Below are 19,027 nucleotides of genomic sequence, written 5' to 3' on the forward strand. Positions count from 1 at the left end.
GGAGACACTTTAATCAAAAAGAACTGACATCGGCAGACAGAACCCTTGAGTACACTCAGAGCGCACCTCACTCCCAGGAGTACCCCTCAAGAAGGAGGTTCACACTCTACCTGCAGGGTAGGTGTCTTTGAAGGGATAAACAAGCCACGGCTCCAGCCCACACTGGACACAGAATCATGACGGATCACAGAGAGGACAGGCAGGTGGGTCAGTAGGTTACACGTGGCTCCTAATGACCCCAGGCTATCCTTCATGTCCGACAAAGGATGCGCTCAGTCTCTCAAACAGAAGAGCAGGGGGTGGGGGGTCCACATCTTCCAGATGACCTTGCCTGCCCTCTCTGGCCAAGTGTAGCAGGGGTCAGGGTCAGGGCTAGAAATGGGTCAGGACCTGGGCTGGGGTTCAGGCTGAGCAAGACTCTGCCAAGAAACAGCTAGAAACTAGGGAACCGAGCCTGGGGAGCGGGGCTCAGCAACAGCTGATTTCCATGCCTGGTCCACAAACTTGGGATTTGTCACTTTCTTCCACTAGCCCAAGAAAGAGCAAAGTATGGACAATCTGAACCCCAGCAGGCGGCAGGGTAGACAGCAAGGGCCACACCAGCCTGGTCAGGAGGACTTTGGCATGGCCAGGTAGGGTGTGACCAAAGCAGACCAGACAGACGCCGAGTCTGCCAGCTCTCAGAGCTCTGAGCAACATTCTCCCAGCCTGACAGACATGGCCCTCCATCCAGCAGACCCTCACAGCAGCCGGTCAGTGTGCTTGCTGCGCCACACCACCAGGCCAGCCATAGCCACCGTCAGCACGACAGGAACCGCAATCAGTGGGATGAGTACTTCGTCCGGGGGGTCTTCCCAGTGGCTCCGGTCCACCGTGCAGTTGGAAAAGAACTGCCTGTGGATTCCAGTGATGAAGCTCTGGGCCAGCGGGTTGGGCCAGTAGCAGCCCACGATGTTGGTCTCCATCTCGGTGCAGTTAGTGAAGCTCTCATAATACCTGCAGAGGCAGAAACATAGCTCTCCCAACACCCCTCACACCTGCCCTGGCCCAGGACCCAACAGACAGGTAAAGAATGGTCTAAGCTCAGTCCCACTTGGCCATTTCCTACACCTGCGGCCATCACCCACTCCCTTGAAGCTATAAGCTCCCTGGGTCTATGATGTCTGTTCTTCAACAGACCTCCCCAACACCAGATAGATAGGTTTCCCCAAAAGACATGGAGCCCGGAACGCACAGCCACACGGACCTGTAAAGCCCTCATCCTCACGGCATGCTGAAGGTCTGAGAAAAGAGTCTGCCTGAGGCCGGGGCTAGCTTCCTCCCAACCAAATCAGTCTGCTCTCACAAGCCAGGTGAGAGCCTGGGCCTAGGAGCTCCAGTCTCTGCCCCTGAAAAGTTGCCCCTCTGCCCCATCGGACAGAACGGCACAAGACAACTGTTCGTCTGAGCAAATGTGGAAAGGCTCCCGGGGAATCTCTTATGATCTGCCTCATCTACTCTACCAGACTTTCAGAGGTTCAGTAGGCTGGCAAGGACCACAGCCACCAGGATCCAGAGTTCAGTCTGATGTGTATAAGGACTTCCAAGTAGCCCCCTAGTCCAGGATGCAGCGAGCACCCTCTGGAGGTTGTGACCTCCCTGCTGTTGGGGTCTTTCAGGCTGAGGTCACCTAAGAGGCTCAGGAGGAAACTGAGAGGATGAATGTCTGCCCATAGCCAGCATCTCTGCCCAGGATGGTACTTCCCCAGGCCTGTTCAGATGAAGGACAAACTCAGGAGAAAGAGGATCCTGACCCAGAGTCCCATGGGGCCAGGACGTGGACCCACCTCTTCCTTCCTGTGCTGGTCCAGGCAGGAGTGGGGACCTGCCCATTCACAGGAAAGAGCTGCTCCCAACAAGTAGCTTCAAAAGTGTCACTGCGATCTGAATTGCCAGAAGCATCAGACTCAGGATGAAAGGTGGGAGGGACATAGTACCGGCGTCCCAAGTCCTCTGTGTCCACTCTGCCCGGGCAGTCACTCAACCAGATTTCCCACTCACTCTAAGCTGGTTCTCTAAGCCTAAACCACAGACCTGTGACCTCACAGGTGACCTTTACAAGGAAGAACCAGAAGCAAGGGCCCAGAATCATTGTCCAGACTCAGAGCCCGCTCTGAGCTTCAATTCTGATGCAGCCCTGGAGATGACCCGGTTCTCAGGGCATCTGGGACAGGGAGTCATAAAGACCCCAGAAAAACCTTTTGCCTCAAAGGCCCCCTCATCTCCATGTGTGTTAAGATGCATGTACTGTGACACCCCCTCCTCCCATGTGTCCAAGACCTTTCCACTGAACTGCCCAGAAACACTGCCCACAACCGTTCTCACAGCTCTATGTGGCTAAGCCAAACAGACCCCAGGCACCCCTGCAGCCCAGAGCAGTGTGTGGGCAGAGATGGGTGGGGATTATGGGAGGCGTGAGGGTGAGTGTGCCCAGGATCGTGAGCAGAAGTATGGGAGGGGGCAAGGTACAGGGCTAGGCATGTGCTAGCGGCACAATGGCTGGGTCCCGTGACCAGCTGGGCACTCACACGATGAACTCCGACAGGTTGCACCACTTCCAGACAGCCACCTTCTGCATCATGTCAGCGAAGGCTTTCCCACAGCGAGGCAGCCTCTCCAGCATGCCTGTCTCGTTGCAGCCGCACACCTGGGCACACTCACCTACGAGGGACAACAGTGAGAAGAGGGATGTCCAGGAAACTCTGACTAGCACAGCCCCATCCCTTGCTGATGTAAGCATAGCCCCTCCCACTGATAGGCCATCACCAGCCAGAGTTCACCCTCAACCCTGGCCACTGGACAACAGCAATGACACAGGAGAGAAAGCCACAGGGAGGCCCTGGGCCAGAGTCGTCAGGAGCTCAGAAGTGGGCAGAGGTCCTGGGAATATCCAGGAGTCCCCAACTCAATCCAGTGGCTCAGGGTACCTGCAGCAGTCCTGAGAAAGGATGTGAGCTGGAGCAGATCTCCCAGCCCTGTCATAACCTGCCTGGATTCTTGGAGGTCTGAGGCTGGGGCCCACTGGGATTCATGTTTGAAGCAATGAGAAAGTTCATAGAATCCTGAGACCTGACACTACTTATCACCCGGGATTTCAACATACTATCCCCTCTCCCTCATGCCTTCATTCTACACACGTTTCCTAGTAGAGACCAGGAATGCCTTACTTCCCACCACTCAAGGCCATCTTGTTCTCCAGAGCTCAGTGCATGCATGGCCATCCTGTTTCAGATGGCACAACTACTTCCTTCCCCTGGGCTCTATGTTGCTCCCATCAAGTAACCAATGGGAACACAGCTCGTGTGGCATGGTGGGTGGATGTACAGATCACCAACAACTGTGTCCTGGTGTGTACAGTCCTGCTGTGTCTTGAAGAGAGTATGGGAGGGGTGGGAGGTTCACAGCCCTACTATCTATGTCTGGGTGTGTGTATCCGTGTGTGTGTCCCTGTGTGTTTGTCTCTATATGTCCGTCTGTGCATGTGCATGTGAGAGGGTTGTGTTGGGGAGGTGTAGAGCCCTGCTGTCTACATCCTGGGATGTGGGGTGTGGCCCAGTTCTCTATATGCTGGGAGCCAGTGAAGGGCTGGAAGAGACAGGAGAGAAGTCCCTCCTTGGAATGGGACAGACTTAGCCACACCAATTATGAGCTCAGCCTCAGTGTTCGAGTCTCTAAGCAAGGTAAATGTCCACAGGGCTCTTGAGCTGTGTCCACAGCAGCCATGTTTAAGGTTTTTTGCAGGTGGTGGCAAACGCTTGCTCGCTGCCCTCATTTAACAAAACCTTGTGGGATGAATCGATGCATGTATACTCTATGGGCAGTCAGGCTCACACTGGGCACTGAGAGCTGCTAATTAAACCATGTAAAGGAACAGTGAGTTTGGATCTAAGCACGTTCTGGTGCAGTGGGCTACCAGATTTCAGGTGAGAGGCCACAGCCCTCTGACTCCTCAGAAAGAATCCCCATGAGGCCAGATGTTCACAGACAAAAGCCTGAGGTCCAGCCCACCCCAACTATGACAGGAAACCTGGGGACCCAGCTCAGGTCAGGCTCTGTGGCTCACTTTGTGGATAGCCTCAGACCACACAGTTTCCTTCTAAGGACAGATGACTGATAAGGACAAATGAGGGACAAGGACAGGTGACTGACAAGGACAGATGAGGGACAAGGGACAGATGAGGAACAAGGAACAGATGAGGGACAAAGGACAGATGACTGAGAAGGGACAGATGAGGGACAAGGGACAGATGAGGGACAAGAAAAGATGAGGGACAAGGACAGGTGACTGACAAGGACAGATGAGGGACAAGGGACAGATGAGGAACAAGGGACAGATGAGGAACAAAGTCAGATGACTGACAAGGGACAGATGAGGGACAAGGGACAGATGAGGGATAAAGACAGATGACTGACAAGGGACAGATGACTGACAAGGGACAGATGAGGGACAAGGACAGATGAGGGACAAGGGACAGATGACTGACAAGGGACAGATGAGGGACAAGGGACAGATGAGGGACAAGAAGAGATGAGGGACAAGGGACAGATGAGGGACAAAGGACAGATGAGGGACAAGGGACAAATGAGGGACAAGGGACAGATGAGGGACAAGGACAGATGAGGGACAAGAAGAGATGAGGGACAAGAAGAGATGAGGGCCAAGGAACAGATGAGGGTCAAAGACAGATGACTGACAAGAGACAGATGAGGGTCAAAGGCAGATGAGGGACAAGGGACAGATGAGGGACAAGGACAGATGAGGGACAAGAAGAGATGAGGGACAAGAAGAGATGAGGGACAAGGGACAGATGAGGGTCAAAGACAGATGACTGACAAGAGACAGATGAGGGTCAAAGGCAGATGAGGGACAAGGACAGATGAGGGTCAAGAGACAGATAAGTGGCAAGGCACAGATGAGGGACGAGGGACAGATGACAGACAAGGTACAGATGAGTGTCAAGGACAGATGAGGGACAAGGGACAGATAAGGGAAAATGACAGATGAGGGACAAGGGTCAGATAAAGGACAAGGGACAGATGAGTGACAAGGGACAAACAATGGCTGACAATGAACAGATGGACAAGAGTGAATTTTAGAGTGAGCAGGGGCGAGTCCCTCAGGTGTCCACCTTGACATTCCCCTGGCAAAAGGACATGCCACATGCCTGCAGCAAGCAAAGCTGCCTTCCTCTGTACACAGGGAACTGGAGAGAGCCATGCCGCCTGCAGGCCAGAGAACAGGACACAAAGGGGCCTCCCAGCTGCCCGGCACTGGATGCTCACACCTAGACTGCCTTCTTCCTCCTGTGCCTATCCAAACCTAGACATCTGAACCCAGGCTGAGCACATCGGATGTCACCAGGACTCAGTAGAGAGGTAGTGCAGACAGGACCCAACGTGTGTTCCCTCACTTGTCCCCTGAGAGCACTCCGAAGCCCCCAGGGAACTGTGACAGCAGGAGGACAGGGCTCTACATTGGACCCTCCACACACATTAGAGACAGTGGGATAGAGGGTGACCACATTTCTTCCAGGACAGTCCCTGGAAACAGGTATCAGTGACCTATCTCTCCCAAAGTAGCAATCCACAGCCTCCTGACCCCTCCCCCTGGTTTCCTACACCTTTGCACTGGCCTGTCCACACGTACACTCTGGGTCTGGCTCATCTGAGAACTCAAAATATCACACCCGGGGCCTGGCCCCTGTCTGTGTCCCTGTGTTCTCTTTTACACAGAACGGCCACATACTTAGTGTGCTGCTGTCCCTTTTCCACCTGTAGAACAGGACCCTGTCTGGTCCCAAGTCTGCACATAAAGTTGAGGGCCACTTCTCACTGCAAAGCATTTCATCCACAAGTGTAAACAATGGAAAGGCTTTCTTTTCATCTTGTGCGTTTGGGCATTTTGCCTGCCTTCGTTGCTGCTGTACCATGTGTGTACAGTGCCCATTGAGGCCGGATGAGTACCAGAACTGCTGGGACTGGAGGTGCAGAGTGCAAGCCACCATGTGGATACCAGGGACTGGGCACAGAACCTCCATGAGAGCAGGCAGTGCTCTGAACTGCTGAGCCATCTCTCCAGCCCCCTCACTTGGACGTTTAGCAAAGACCCTGAGCATTTGTGTGAAGAACTGTGCTGGGTACTTAGAAGTAAAGAAAAGGGGAATTAGCCCCTAATTTCAGGTGACCTGCTATCCAGGAAGCAAGAAGGAAAACACAAGGATCCAAGCTCTGAAATGGAAGAAACGTAAGCCAGGGTGTTAGATAGGGGAAGCCTGACAACCAGGAAATCTGACCTGTAGAGGCAGGCAACCACTGTCCCAAGACCCATGCTCGGGATAATGGCAGTAGAAGGGACAGCCAGAGCTGCTCCTAGGCCACAGTAAGGCCTGGTGCAAAAGCTGAGGTTTCAGGAAGAGGTGGGCTCTGACAGGGTTATTCACGTCGATGTGCGTTGTCCAGGTGGCAGACAGCTTAGAGCAACAAGAAGATAAGGCCAGGCATCCAAAGCTCTAAGGCATCGGTAAACACTAATTGTGGATGGAAGACAAGAAAATAACACCAGCCAGTTGGAGGGAATGGTTATCGCTGGCCTCGCAGAAGTTCCAGGGGCCTCTGACACCTACCACACAAATCCTACCAAAATCCTACAGCTTGGAGCAAGGAATTAGAAAGCCAAAGGCTACATGGAGCAGAACATTGAGCCTTGGACTGATTTTGCCCTCAAAGTATCACCCCAGCCTAGAAATGCCACAGGCAGATGAAGCCCAGGACAAGGTGCAGTGCAAAATCCTCAGGAGACAGACACTCTGTAGGAAATGAACCAGAAAGAGCTGCACCCATGGCAGGCTTGGAGTGAACTCAGTCCATCCATAGAAACCCCAAGTTACGTCCTGTGGAAGGTGACCTCAGGCAGGCATCCCGGAGCAGAGGCAAAGCTAGGTCCTCTCTGGGAAGGTGCACCATGATGGCAGCCCTCATTAGACTTCCATCGTCCCTCCTCCAAGGAAGTTGGGCACCTCACAGTCAGCCTCAGTACAAAGAGCCACCAAGGAAAGCAGCACACACACAAAAGAGAACATGGCGGAGAAGAGAGCTTGGTGAGCAAGGCACTTGCATGAAGGCCTGAGTTGGCATCCCCAGGACCCACATAAAAAGCTAAGCAGGCATAGCAGCCTCCTGTAACCCCAAAATTCTAGAGGCAAGGACAGCAGATTCCCAGCTACAGTAGCTGGGACTGAGGTGTTCTGGCTTCAGTGACAGACTCGTCTCAGTAAATAAAGTGGAGAAGTGGAAAGTGCATACAGGACCTTGGGTCTCTGTATGCACATGCACATGTGCATATGCGCACACACATGCCCACACACTTACTTACATACACCCAAGCACACATACAAACACATACATGCATGTGCACACATGTGTGCAGAGAGAGAGAGAGAGAGAGAGAGAGAGAGAGAGAGAGAACATCTTGGAGCAGTGAGTCTGTAACACTGAGCCACAAACTGATCCCCCTGCCCCAGCTCCAGTTACAGAAACCCTACCCCATTCAACCTCAAGGGGGAAGTATCCTCCCTTCAACACCAGCTCCCAGTCTGTGCCTACAGCTTTCCTCTGTGAGGAACAGATACATCACATTCCCTGAGCCACATACTGTAGGAGCTCTGTCCATTTTGGACAATGAATCCAGAAGGACAGAGGCTCCTTCTCCACCCAGCCCCACTTCTGCAAATGCTATGTGCAAGCATGATCAGCCAATAAGATTGGTTCTCCACTGAGCTGGCAGGTCGGGAGGAGACTGTACACTGAGAGAAGAAAGCTAAGAATGCCAGGAGCTGCAGTCCCCTTTGCCAATGTCTGCCCCTAGGCCAGAGAGGCCTCTGTGATAGAATCAAGTCACTGTGACACCTCACTATCCAGGAGAGTAACACTGAGGTCCCACCTAGAGAGAGCAGCAGGCTGTTAGGGCACAGAAATCTCCAGAGTTCTGGCAGTGGAGATAGATGAGTTACAATGTGGAACAGAGCAGAGGTCTACTCCAATAGGTGTCAAAAACAACAGGGTTACACTGATGGGCCATTGAGGCTGAGAAGGTTAGGGAAAAGTGAGCCGTTGAGATGGCTCAGTGGGTACAGGCACTAGCCGCCAAGTCCAACAATCTAAGCTCAGTTTCTGAGATCCACATGGGAGAGAAAGAGAGAGAGCTGACTTGTGCAAGTTTTCCTCAGACCTCCATACATGTGTCCCCTGGAGGGGGGCAAAGTATGTTGAAGTCTTGGTTCCAAACAAAAAAATCGAATCTTTGCAGAAGTATTCATTCAACTTATAATGAGTCCATTTGGGTGGGCCCTGATTCATGTGCGCATTATTCTCACAAAAAGAGACGCTGGGGCACAGGGACAAACACACAGAGGGGAAGTGAGGTGAGATCACATAGAATCACACTGAGAGAAGTCAGTCCTATGAAGGCAGAGTCAGAGGTCAGAATAGCGCCATCACAGTGCGAGGAATGCTCGGGGCACCAGAAGCCAGGCAGACACAATGAAAGAGCATGTCCCCATCGGGGTTACAGAGCTGTTAAGAGAAACGCCCACTGTGTCCAGTCACTTGGTTTCTGATTCTCAGTGACAGCTGCAGCACACTATTAAAGATATAAATGACTGAAATTCACTCAAGAAGGGACAGGAACCCTGAAAAGAATCGCAGTGTGAAGTGAGACTAACTAAAACCGTCTATAAAAATAACCCCCGGCCCAGAAGGCTGAACTGGCAAACTCTACCAAGTATATAAAGAATTAACAGACATCGTCCACATCTCTTCAGATAACAGAACAGGAAATCCAGACTTTTCTGCTTTCTTACTCGCTCTGTGAGGCTGCTTTTATCTTGCTAGCAAAAGCCAAAGTCACTCTTAGGAATAAAGTGATAACTCTTGGGCATATGGATGCAAAAGCCCCCATAAACACCTGCCGTGTGAGTACAGCAACTCACAAAAGTAAGTGCACACCATGGCCAAGGGGACAGAGCCCAGTGCAGGGCACCATGCAGAAGGGAGAACAAGGGGACTATGAAGCTCAGAAAAAGCATTGGAAAAAAATAAAACGTATTTTTGGTATTCATACGCGCGCGCGCGCGCGCGCACACACACACACACACACACAAAACTTGAAAGAGAATGCAACATCCTTAATACATTCAAGGCTATGTAGGAAAAATCTCAGAGTTAATATCACACTCAGGGTTAAAAGGCTGAAATATTTTCTCCTGAGACCAGGAAAAGACAAGGATGTCTGTTTTTAGCACTTCTATTCAACACAGAGCTGGAGGTTCCAACCAGAGCAGTTGGCAGGAAAGAAACAAAAGATCCAAATTGGGAAGGAAGAGCGGAAAGTATCTGAACTTTGAAAGGAATGGTCCTCCATGCACACAGCTCCAAAGGAGCCACACAAGCACTCAAAGTGTGAGTCACAAGCTCTCAAGAGAAACAGGGACAAACCAAGACATTATCGAAGTTAAGTTGGGCTGGAGAGACGGCTCAGCGGCAGACAGCACTGGCTGCTTCTGCAGAGGACCTGGGTTTGGTTCCTAGCACCGCATGGTACTCAGAACCAGCTGTAAGCCCAGGACCTGGAGACCCACACCCATCCTGGTCTCTCTGGGGATCAGACATGCATGATGTGGTGCACAGACATACACAAATGCAGGCAAAACACTCAGACATATAAAAGCAATAATAAGTCTTTTTAAAGTATCAATAAACATCCAAAAATAAAGGAAATAAATTTGGTAATAATACAGTCAAAAGTAATTAAATCCTTGGTATTCAATTTACCAATTCTAATCATTTGCATATGCTCAGCCCAGGGAATGGCACTATTAGAAGGTGTGGCCCTGTTGGAGTAGGTATGGCCTTGTTGGAATAGATGTGTCACTGTGGGTATGGGACCCTAATCCTAGCTGCCTGGAAACTAATATTCTGCCAGCAGCCTTCAGATGAAGATATAGAACTCTCAGCTCCTCCTGCACCATGACTGCCTGGATGCTGCCATGTTCCTGCCTTGATGATAATGGACTGAGTCTCTGAACATGTAAGCCAGTCCCAATTAAATGTTGTCCTTATAATGTTGCTTTGGTCATGGTATCTGTTCACAAGGCTAAAACCTGTACTCTGAAAGCTATAAAAATCTGGGATCTATATACATGGAAAGTTAGCCCATGTTCATCAATTTATATTTGATGAATTTAATAATAGGATGTCAATACTACTGTCGTGATTACCATTGACTTCAACCTGACAAGATCTAGTATCCTCTATGAGAAAGCCTCTGACACTCTTGAGATGGATTTTCTTGATTCCGTTAACTGAATGAAGAACAGCCATCTTAGATGTGGGCAGCACCTTTCGGTAGAGGACCAGGGGGCACTTTGCTTTTTGCCTGCTTGCTTTTGCTTCCCACTTGCTGAGTTTTCTGCTATATCGCTGTTGTCACTGTGGCCGCCATCCTTTGCTGCCATCAGAACTCAGATTCTTCAGTCTTTAACATGAACTGAAAACTAATGGCTCTCCAGCAATCACCCACTGCCCGATTGCGAGTACTGGGGTGTCTAACCTCATGGCGGAGCAGCTGCCAGGCTCTCAGCATCTTCAGTATGATGTCATCGGCTGTTGGACTGCCCAGTCCTTATCCTATTGCCAGTCTAACAAATCCTCTTTTTAGTATCTATTCGTCCAATCAGCTTTGTTCCTCTTGAGAACCCTAAGTCAGTTACCGAGTGATCTCCAGATCCAATGCAATCACTATAAAGATCACACAAGTCCCTTGGAGTAACTGATAAACTGACCTTAAAGTTCAACCAAGTGACAGTTGGGAGTAGTGGGACCCGGCTAGAATCTCAGCACTTGGAAGGTAGAGGCAGGAAGACTGTGGCTCAAGGCCATTTTCAGCTACACAGTGAGTGTACGGCCAGCCAAGAACAGGCTAGAAAGATGACTCAGCAAGAACAGGCTGGAAAGTTGACTCAGCAAAGTGCTATGGAGTCAGCGTGAAGACCAGTTTCAGTCCTCAGACCCTCAGCACCAATGGGTTTTTTGGCCTTTTTTTTTTTTCTTCTTTTTTTCTTTTTTTAAGCAAGTGACTAGAGAGATGGCTCAACATCTCAACAGTTGGACTCACATGCTGCTCTTGCAGAGGGCCTGAGAGTTCAGTTCTCAGCACCTACATGTGGCAGCCCAGGACTGCTCGTAACTCCAGCTAAGGCACCCCAGTAGCCTCTTCACACACATACCCACATATATACAACTTTAGACATAAAATAAATCTTTTTTAAAAAGCATCACAGTGACCTGTGCCTATGCTCCCAGAGTTGGGATGTGGACACAGGAAGATCCCTCAGCGTTGCCAGCCATTCATTCAGTCTCAGGGAAAGAAGCAACTAGGAGAGACACTCCATATTAACCTCTGACCTCCATATACACTTCCTGTGTGCACACAGGAAGTGAAGGGGGGGAGGAGGACAGGGAAGCTGGCTCAGCTGGCAGAGCATCTGCCATGCAGACATGAGAAGCTGAGTTTGGATCCTCAGCAGCCACAGAGAAGCCCGGCATGGGAAGCCAGGTGGAATGGCATGTCTTTGATCCCAGCACTTGGGAGACAAGAGCAGGTAGATCTCTGTGAGTTCAAGGCCAGCCTGGGCCACACAGTGAGTTCCAGGATAGCCAGAGTTAGAGAGAGAGAGAGAGCCTATCTCAAAGAACAAACGAAGGAAAAAAGAAAGAAACAAAGAGTGGGGGTGGGGAATGGTCTTGTGCACCTGTAACCCTGGCACTACAGCTGGGAAAGGTGAGTTTCTGGATATTGCTGGCCAATCAGTCTAACCAAATAGTGGTTTCAGTGAGAAGCCATGCCTCAAAAAGACAGGGTAGAGAGCTGAAGAGATGGCTTAGTAGTGAAAAGCACTGGTTCTTCTTCCAGAGGACCTGGGTTCAATTCCCAACACCCACGTTGTAGGTCACAATCCACCATAATTCTAGTTCCAGAAGTTCTATCAGACAAGGGATACTTTGCAACAAAATTTATCTCCAGAGATCAAGAAGACCTTTAACAACCATCGTAGTTGGTTTTTGTCAACTTGACCCAAGCCAAGGTCACCTGGAAAGAGGAAACCTCAGGTGAGAAAATATCTCCATTAGATTGATGTGCGGGCAAGCTGTGGAGCATTTTCTTGACTGATGTGGTAAGGCTCAGCCCACAGTGGGTGATGCCAACCCTGGGCAGGAAAAGGTTCTGCCTATAAGAAAGCAAGCTGAGCAAAAGGTCAGGAGGCAGCATCCCTCCATGGTCTCTGCCTTAGTTCCTGCCTTCAGACTCCTGCCTTGAGGTCTTGCCTTGACTTCCCCTCATGATTAGGACAAATATATAAACCCTTCTCACCCCAAGTGCCTTATGTTCATAGTATTTTATCACAGCTATAGAAGCCCAGCTAAGACACAATAAGGACTCAATTCAATAAGAGGATTCAACAGTCCGAAGCATCATCTTTCTACCAATAGCATCAAAATACACGAAAAATACGAAAAACGAAGGGGGCAGGAATCTGATGCTTTTCTCTTCATAATTTAAAGAAGAAATGGATTTATATAAAGATTGTATTTTATATTTTACAGGCATGTGTTGTGTCTGTATGAGCATATGCTACCTGTGTCTAGGTGCCCTCAGAGGCCAGGTCTTGGATCCTCCAAAATCAATCACCAGGGATTTTGAGCTGCTCTCATGTGGGTGCCGAGAATGGAATTCAGGTCCTCTAGAGGAGCAGGAAGCTCTCTTAACTTTTAACTTCTGAGCCATCTCTGTGTCCCCAGAAACAGAATTTGAAAAAATACATCAAGATTTAGATAACTCTGATGTTTTCATAGGCGTCTACTTACAAAACCTCCTTTGAGAGCTGAGCCAGGAAGGCGGTGGTACACACCTTTAATACCAGCACTCCGGAGGCAGAAGAAAGCTGATCTCTGTGAATTTGAGGCCAGCCTGGTCTACAGAGAAAGTTCTAGGACTACACAGAGAAATCCTGTCTCGATAAAAGACAAAAGAAAAAAGAAAGACTTTATACCACTGGAGCCCAGCTTCCTATTCTCTGCTCCCACAGAGTCTCTGCTCCCAACCTCAGTCACCCCTACAGGGCCCGAGGCTGCAGACTGTTCCCTCACACTGCTGTCTTCTCTGTGCACCTCAGGGTGCTGACACCAAGTTCTCCTTTAACCTGCCTCTAGGCTCTGAAGTACTTCAAAGGGAATAATTACACAGGTGTCCTAGTTTGCTGGTCTGTTGCTGTGCTAATCACCGTCCAAAACCAACTTTAGAGGAGGAAATGGTTCAGTTGAGCTCACGGGGAAGGGACAGCAGCAAGGAACCTGGAGGCAGAAACCATGGAGAAAGCTGCTCATGGCTTGCTTCCTCTGCTGGCTAGTGACCTCATTCATACACCCGAGGCCCACCTATCCAAGGGTGGCACAGCTCATGGTGGGCTAGGTCCTCCTACATCAATTGGTGATCAAGACAGGTCAGTCTGATGGAAGCCATTCCTCAGCTGTGGCTCCTTCGTCCCAGGTGTGTCAAGTTGACAACCAAGATCAGAAAGAAAGACAGCCTTTGGAAGGTGAGGCAAAGATTCTCCTCCCTGATTTAAGTGGGGGCCCCCATAATGGGCCCACTCAGAAACACAAAAGCTAAGAGCTCTAAACCCAATCCTTCCAGATAATTCTATCTCTGAGGATAAGCACATGATATAGAACGGAACAGCTGACAGGGTGTCACACTAAAGCCATCCAGGCCACATCCCAGGCCTGCTGAATGGGTGAGGTGAGGACTGGAGGGTCCCTGTTTGTTAAAATCCCCAATGTGTCTACTGTAATGTACACAGCAAGCTAAGAATGAGCAAGAGAGAGTGCATGTGCGTTCAGGTGTGCAAGCCTCATGCCAAGCTCATTCTCCGCCAACATACTCGGATCATACTCGGGCCATGATGTAGGTGTAAGGCATAAAAGAGCAGAGAGCAACCCCCTGTCCAGTCACTTGGGCCTCTACACACTTGACCACTGAGCCTCAATGTTTCTGGACCAAGGGCCTATTCCTCACCTTCCTCTCTCAGTCAATCTCAAGAAAGCATTATTCTTCTTGCCCCCTTGAGTTAGATGATAGGAAGGCCAAACCCCAGAAGTAAAGCTGCTCACCCATGACCAAACACAGAGTGAGTGTCTGAGCTAGGGGCATCTGAGGTGCCAGCTGTCCCCTGCTCAGCAGCACTTGCCACGCCTGATAGGGCAGAGGTGGAAAGGTGGCCCTGGTTCATGCCAGGATCGTCCCTTAGGGACTGTATGCAGGCAGATGATGGTGAAGACACACTATGTTCCTTTCTCCCACAGGCCTCCTTGTTCCATGTTGCATCTCCCTACCCTGGGCTCTGAAGGTCACTCAATGCTTACCATCTCTTCATTCCCAGATCAGGCTTTGTCGGTCCCTGCTGGGATCCTCTCAGTACTGTAGCAGAGGTACCCGACCTCCACCCAACAACTGAACAGATAGATGCCAGCCAGACAAGCCCCACCAGTCACACGCTCTAGTGACCCACATTCCCACTCTTGTCCTCCTGGACCTGGGCCTAAACAGCCCCGTCAGCCTGCCCAGCCGACCAGCTGCCAGACCACCAAGGCTCCCTCCCCTCTCCCCCTCCCCCACTTCCTTTTCCATTATGCCCCTTGATCATCTTCCCTCTCCATCTTCCTTTTCTTCTCTTCACCCTGGAAGTCAAAGAGAATCAGAATCCTAGGAGGCAGATGAAAGATGACAGATTTCCTCCACACCTCCATCACACACACACACACACACCTCCATCTCACACACACACACACACCTCCATCTCACACACACCTCCATCACACACACACACATACACACCTCCATCTCACACACACCTCCATCACACACACACATACACACCTCCATCACACACACACACATACACACCTCCATCTCACACACACCTCCATCACATACACACACATACACACCTCCATCTCATACACACCTCCATCACACACACACACACCTCCATCACACACACACACACACCTCCATCACACACACACACATACACACCTCCATCTCACACACACCTCCATCACACACACACACATACACACCTCCATCTCACACACACCTCCATCACACACACACACATACACACCTCCATCTCACACACACCTCCATCACACACACACACATACACACCTCCATCACACACACACACACACACATACACACCTCTATCTCACACACACCTCCATCACACACACACACATACACACCTCCATCTCACACACACCTCCATCACACACACACACATACACACCTCCATCTCACACACACCTCCATCACACACACACACATACACACCTCCATCTCACACACACACCTCCATCACACACACACCTCCATCACACACACACACATACACACCTCCATCTCACACACACACATACACACCTCCATCTCACACACACCTCCATCACACACACACACATACACACCCCCATCACACACACACACACCTCCATCACACACACACACACCTCCATCACACACACACACCTCCATCTCACACACACACACACCTCCATCTCACACACACACACCTCCATCTCACACACACCTCCATCACACACACACACATACACACCTCCATCACACACACGCACACCTCCATCACACACACACACATACACACCTCCATCTCACACACACACACACATACACACCTCCATCTCACACACACCTCCATCACACACACACCTCCATCACACACACACATACACACCTCCATCTCACACACACCTCCATCACACACACACACATACACACCTCCATCTCACACACACACCTCCATCACACACACACACATACACACCTCCATCTCACACACACCTCCATCACACACACACCTCCATCACACACACACATACACACCTCCATCACACACACACACATACACACCTCCATCTCACACACACCTCCATCACACACACACACATACACACCTCCATCTCACACACACACATACACACCTCCATCACACACACACACCTCCATCACACACACACCTCCATCTCACACACACACATACACACCTCCATCTCACACACACACATACACACCTCCATCTCACACACACCTCCATCACACACACACACATACACACCTCCATCTCACACACACACACACATACACACACACACACACACACCTCCATCACACACACCAGGTCGGTCAGAATCCCAGATCTTGGTCAGTCCTTCCTCCATAACTTTACCACCCTCAGCCATATGAACCCAGCTACCTAAGAAGGGGTGGGGAGTCTCTCACCATACTCCTGCCGCCCAGCTCCGCCTTAACCCCCATGTGCCCCAGTTTTCACATTTTTCCAGCATTTTGATGTGCCCCAGAAGCCCCACATACTCCAGAACTTCCATGTGCCCCAGAAACCCCACACCACCAAAACCCCTATGTGCCCTGGACCCCTCCGTGCCCCCATAATGTTCAGATGCTCCAGAATCTACATGCACCCCAAAATCTCCATGTGCCCCAGATCTCTGACAATCCCAGGATCTCCAAGGATCCCCAGATTCCAGTGACCGCTAGAATCTTTGCCTGTTCCCAGAAGCCTTGTTTACCCCTGAGCCCCTCAGGGCATGACCCAGCAAGAGTCTGTCCCATGCAGGTGTGAGGTGCCATTGAGGACCGAGTGCCACCCTCAAGCAGACCTGCTGACTTTTTGACCCCTGGGGCTCCATGAAAGTGGGTCACCACCACTCAAGCTACTGGCTGACCTGTAAAGTTCTCAGGAACTAAATCAATGTAGAAATCCATTCTGGATGGCTCCGTTCTGAAACAAAGAACACTCAGCCCTGGGCATCTTTTGTCTCAGTGACTTCCAGATGCCGAGAGATGATAAACAGCCAGACAGATGCATTTCCTAGAGAACGGCCCTTTGTCTTCAGTCATCTGGAAATGAACCCAGGCGCTTTCATCCTCTGTGGAAATAAGCATGAACAGACTAGGGCGCAAAGGTGTGGATGGTTGGCACTGGGGGCTGCGGTTTCTAGGGCGCAAAGGCCATGGACGCTGGCCCTGGGGGCTGCGGTCTCTAGGCTGTTCTGTGCCCTGAGCTTATACTCAGGGCAGTTCTCTCCCTTCACCTGAATCCCCATACGGGAAATGGGCCAAATGACCTACAAGGCAGCTCCAGTACTAAAGATTCTGTTTAACAAACCACCTTCTTCAGGACCTTAGGTCTCCAGCACTGCTTGCCACCTGCTTGGCTCAAGGTGAGTGTGACAGGTGACACAGTGGCAGAGCACATTACTATATAACTCATGATAAAAATTGGGGCACCGTGTTCACATTCCCGGACACACATGCGGGCACACACGTGCACACATGCGTGCACACACAGATCCCGGGTGCTCTTACTCATGGTGATAGGAACACATGTACCAGGAGTGACCTCTGCTTTTCCATGAGCATTTTGACTCCACCACAGAGTGACTGGGCCAAACTCAACTGACTCAAACCAGTCAGTACAGCAGCACTCCACAGCTGCACTCAGGCCGACAACAGGGAAACTGAAGTTAAGAGCCAACAGGTGGCTACCTGCTGGACTCCTGATCCCAAGACCCTGAGTAGCATCAAAGTGTCCCTGTAGAGTACGTTAGAATTTCAAGGAAGCCCCAGAGGCCGAGACCTTTATTGTTTGGAAACGAAGGCTCTCCTGATGCTGTTCTCTACAGTGACTAGGCTCAGAATCTAGAGTTCCAGGCATCACAGTGTCAACAAAGCACAGGTGGCAGTCAGCGTTCCTAGGAGCTAGGACGCTCAGCTCCTCCCTTGCAGAGCTCAGACCCCACCTTGGCCAGACTGCGTGTGACAGTATATGTTTCATCTCTGACTCCTGGGCTGGCCAGACTCACGGCAGCCAGGTCTGTGAGAAGGCTGAACCTGACCAGCCACTAAGAAGCCTGGTCCCCTGGGTGAGGAGGACAGTGGGGACTTCCACAGTAGAATGGGGAGGTGGCTGTTGGGGACTGTGGGGACTTCCATGGTAGGATGGGGAGGTAGCCATTGGGGACCAGGATTGCTACAATTTCATGAGGTTTCTGTCTGTGTTGCTTCCCGGTTCCATACTAGAAACAGTCAGGAGAGACATGGTTCCTTCCAGATAAACTCTGGACCTCCTTCCTCTAGAAACCACACTCCTCACCAGGGGAGCCTTGCACTGGAGGCTTGCTGAAATCCCAAAACAGCTCACTGCCTTCTGGAGGTGGTCACAGTCCCAGCCTTCAACATAAAACTCTACCCCACCCTGAGTGCCCACTGTAGAACACGAAACATGGCTTCACTCTGTAAGCAGAGACCTCTTCAAAGAGAGAGAACTAATTGTTGAGTCTGGCCCACCTCTGTCCCAACTCCCAGACCGCATCCCAAGTCATCAACACTGAGGAAGACACTACAAACAGGTCCAACTTCATCTTACAGCCAAGGAGGCTGAACCAGGAGAGTAAGGAAAGCTCGGGGCCATGGCCCTGGAGGACAGAGCCCCTCCACCTGGAGGACAGAGCCCCCTCCTGCCAACAGCTTCCCTCACAGTTCTGGCCAGGCACGGGCCTTGCCCAGCAAGCCCTCTCCCATCAAACCCTTCCACAGGCACGCATGCACACGCATGCACACACAGGCACACCCAGAGGCACAGGTACATGCATACATGTGTGTACACAAGCATATACACATACACGTATACATACATGTATCCTCTTATTTATCCTTGGGTAACTTCTTCAGTAAGATACTGCACTTTTTTTTTCTTTTGTAGTATTTCTTTTCTAATATTTTTATTCTTTGAAATTTTACATATATATACAAAGTATTTTGAGCATATCCACT

At 50.6% G+C, this 19,027-nt stretch overlaps 1 protein-coding gene across 1 annotated transcript in view; it reads right to left on the reverse strand.

The window, feature by feature from the left end:
* Ramp3 (receptor activity modifying protein 3) overlaps positions 1-19,027 on the reverse strand; it is a 19,637-nt gene continuing 610 nt past the window's right edge. Inside the window, exons 2-3 of the mRNA XM_021178454.3 lie at positions 2,568-2,700; positions 1-996 (exon numbers count right to left, since the gene is read on the reverse strand). Of these exons, the coding sequence (XP_021034113.1) occupies positions 741-996; positions 2,568-2,700 (389 nt within the window). The 3' untranslated portion in view covers positions 1-740. The remainder of the gene's footprint in view (positions 997-2,567; positions 2,701-19,027) is intronic.

Source organism: Mus caroli, unplaced genomic scaffold, assembly GCF_978045245.1.
Source record: "Mus caroli unplaced genomic scaffold, Mus_caroli_1 scaffold_13, whole genome shotgun sequence".
In the NCBI taxonomy this organism is placed as follows: Eukaryota; Metazoa; Chordata; class Mammalia; order Rodentia; family Muridae; genus Mus; species Mus caroli.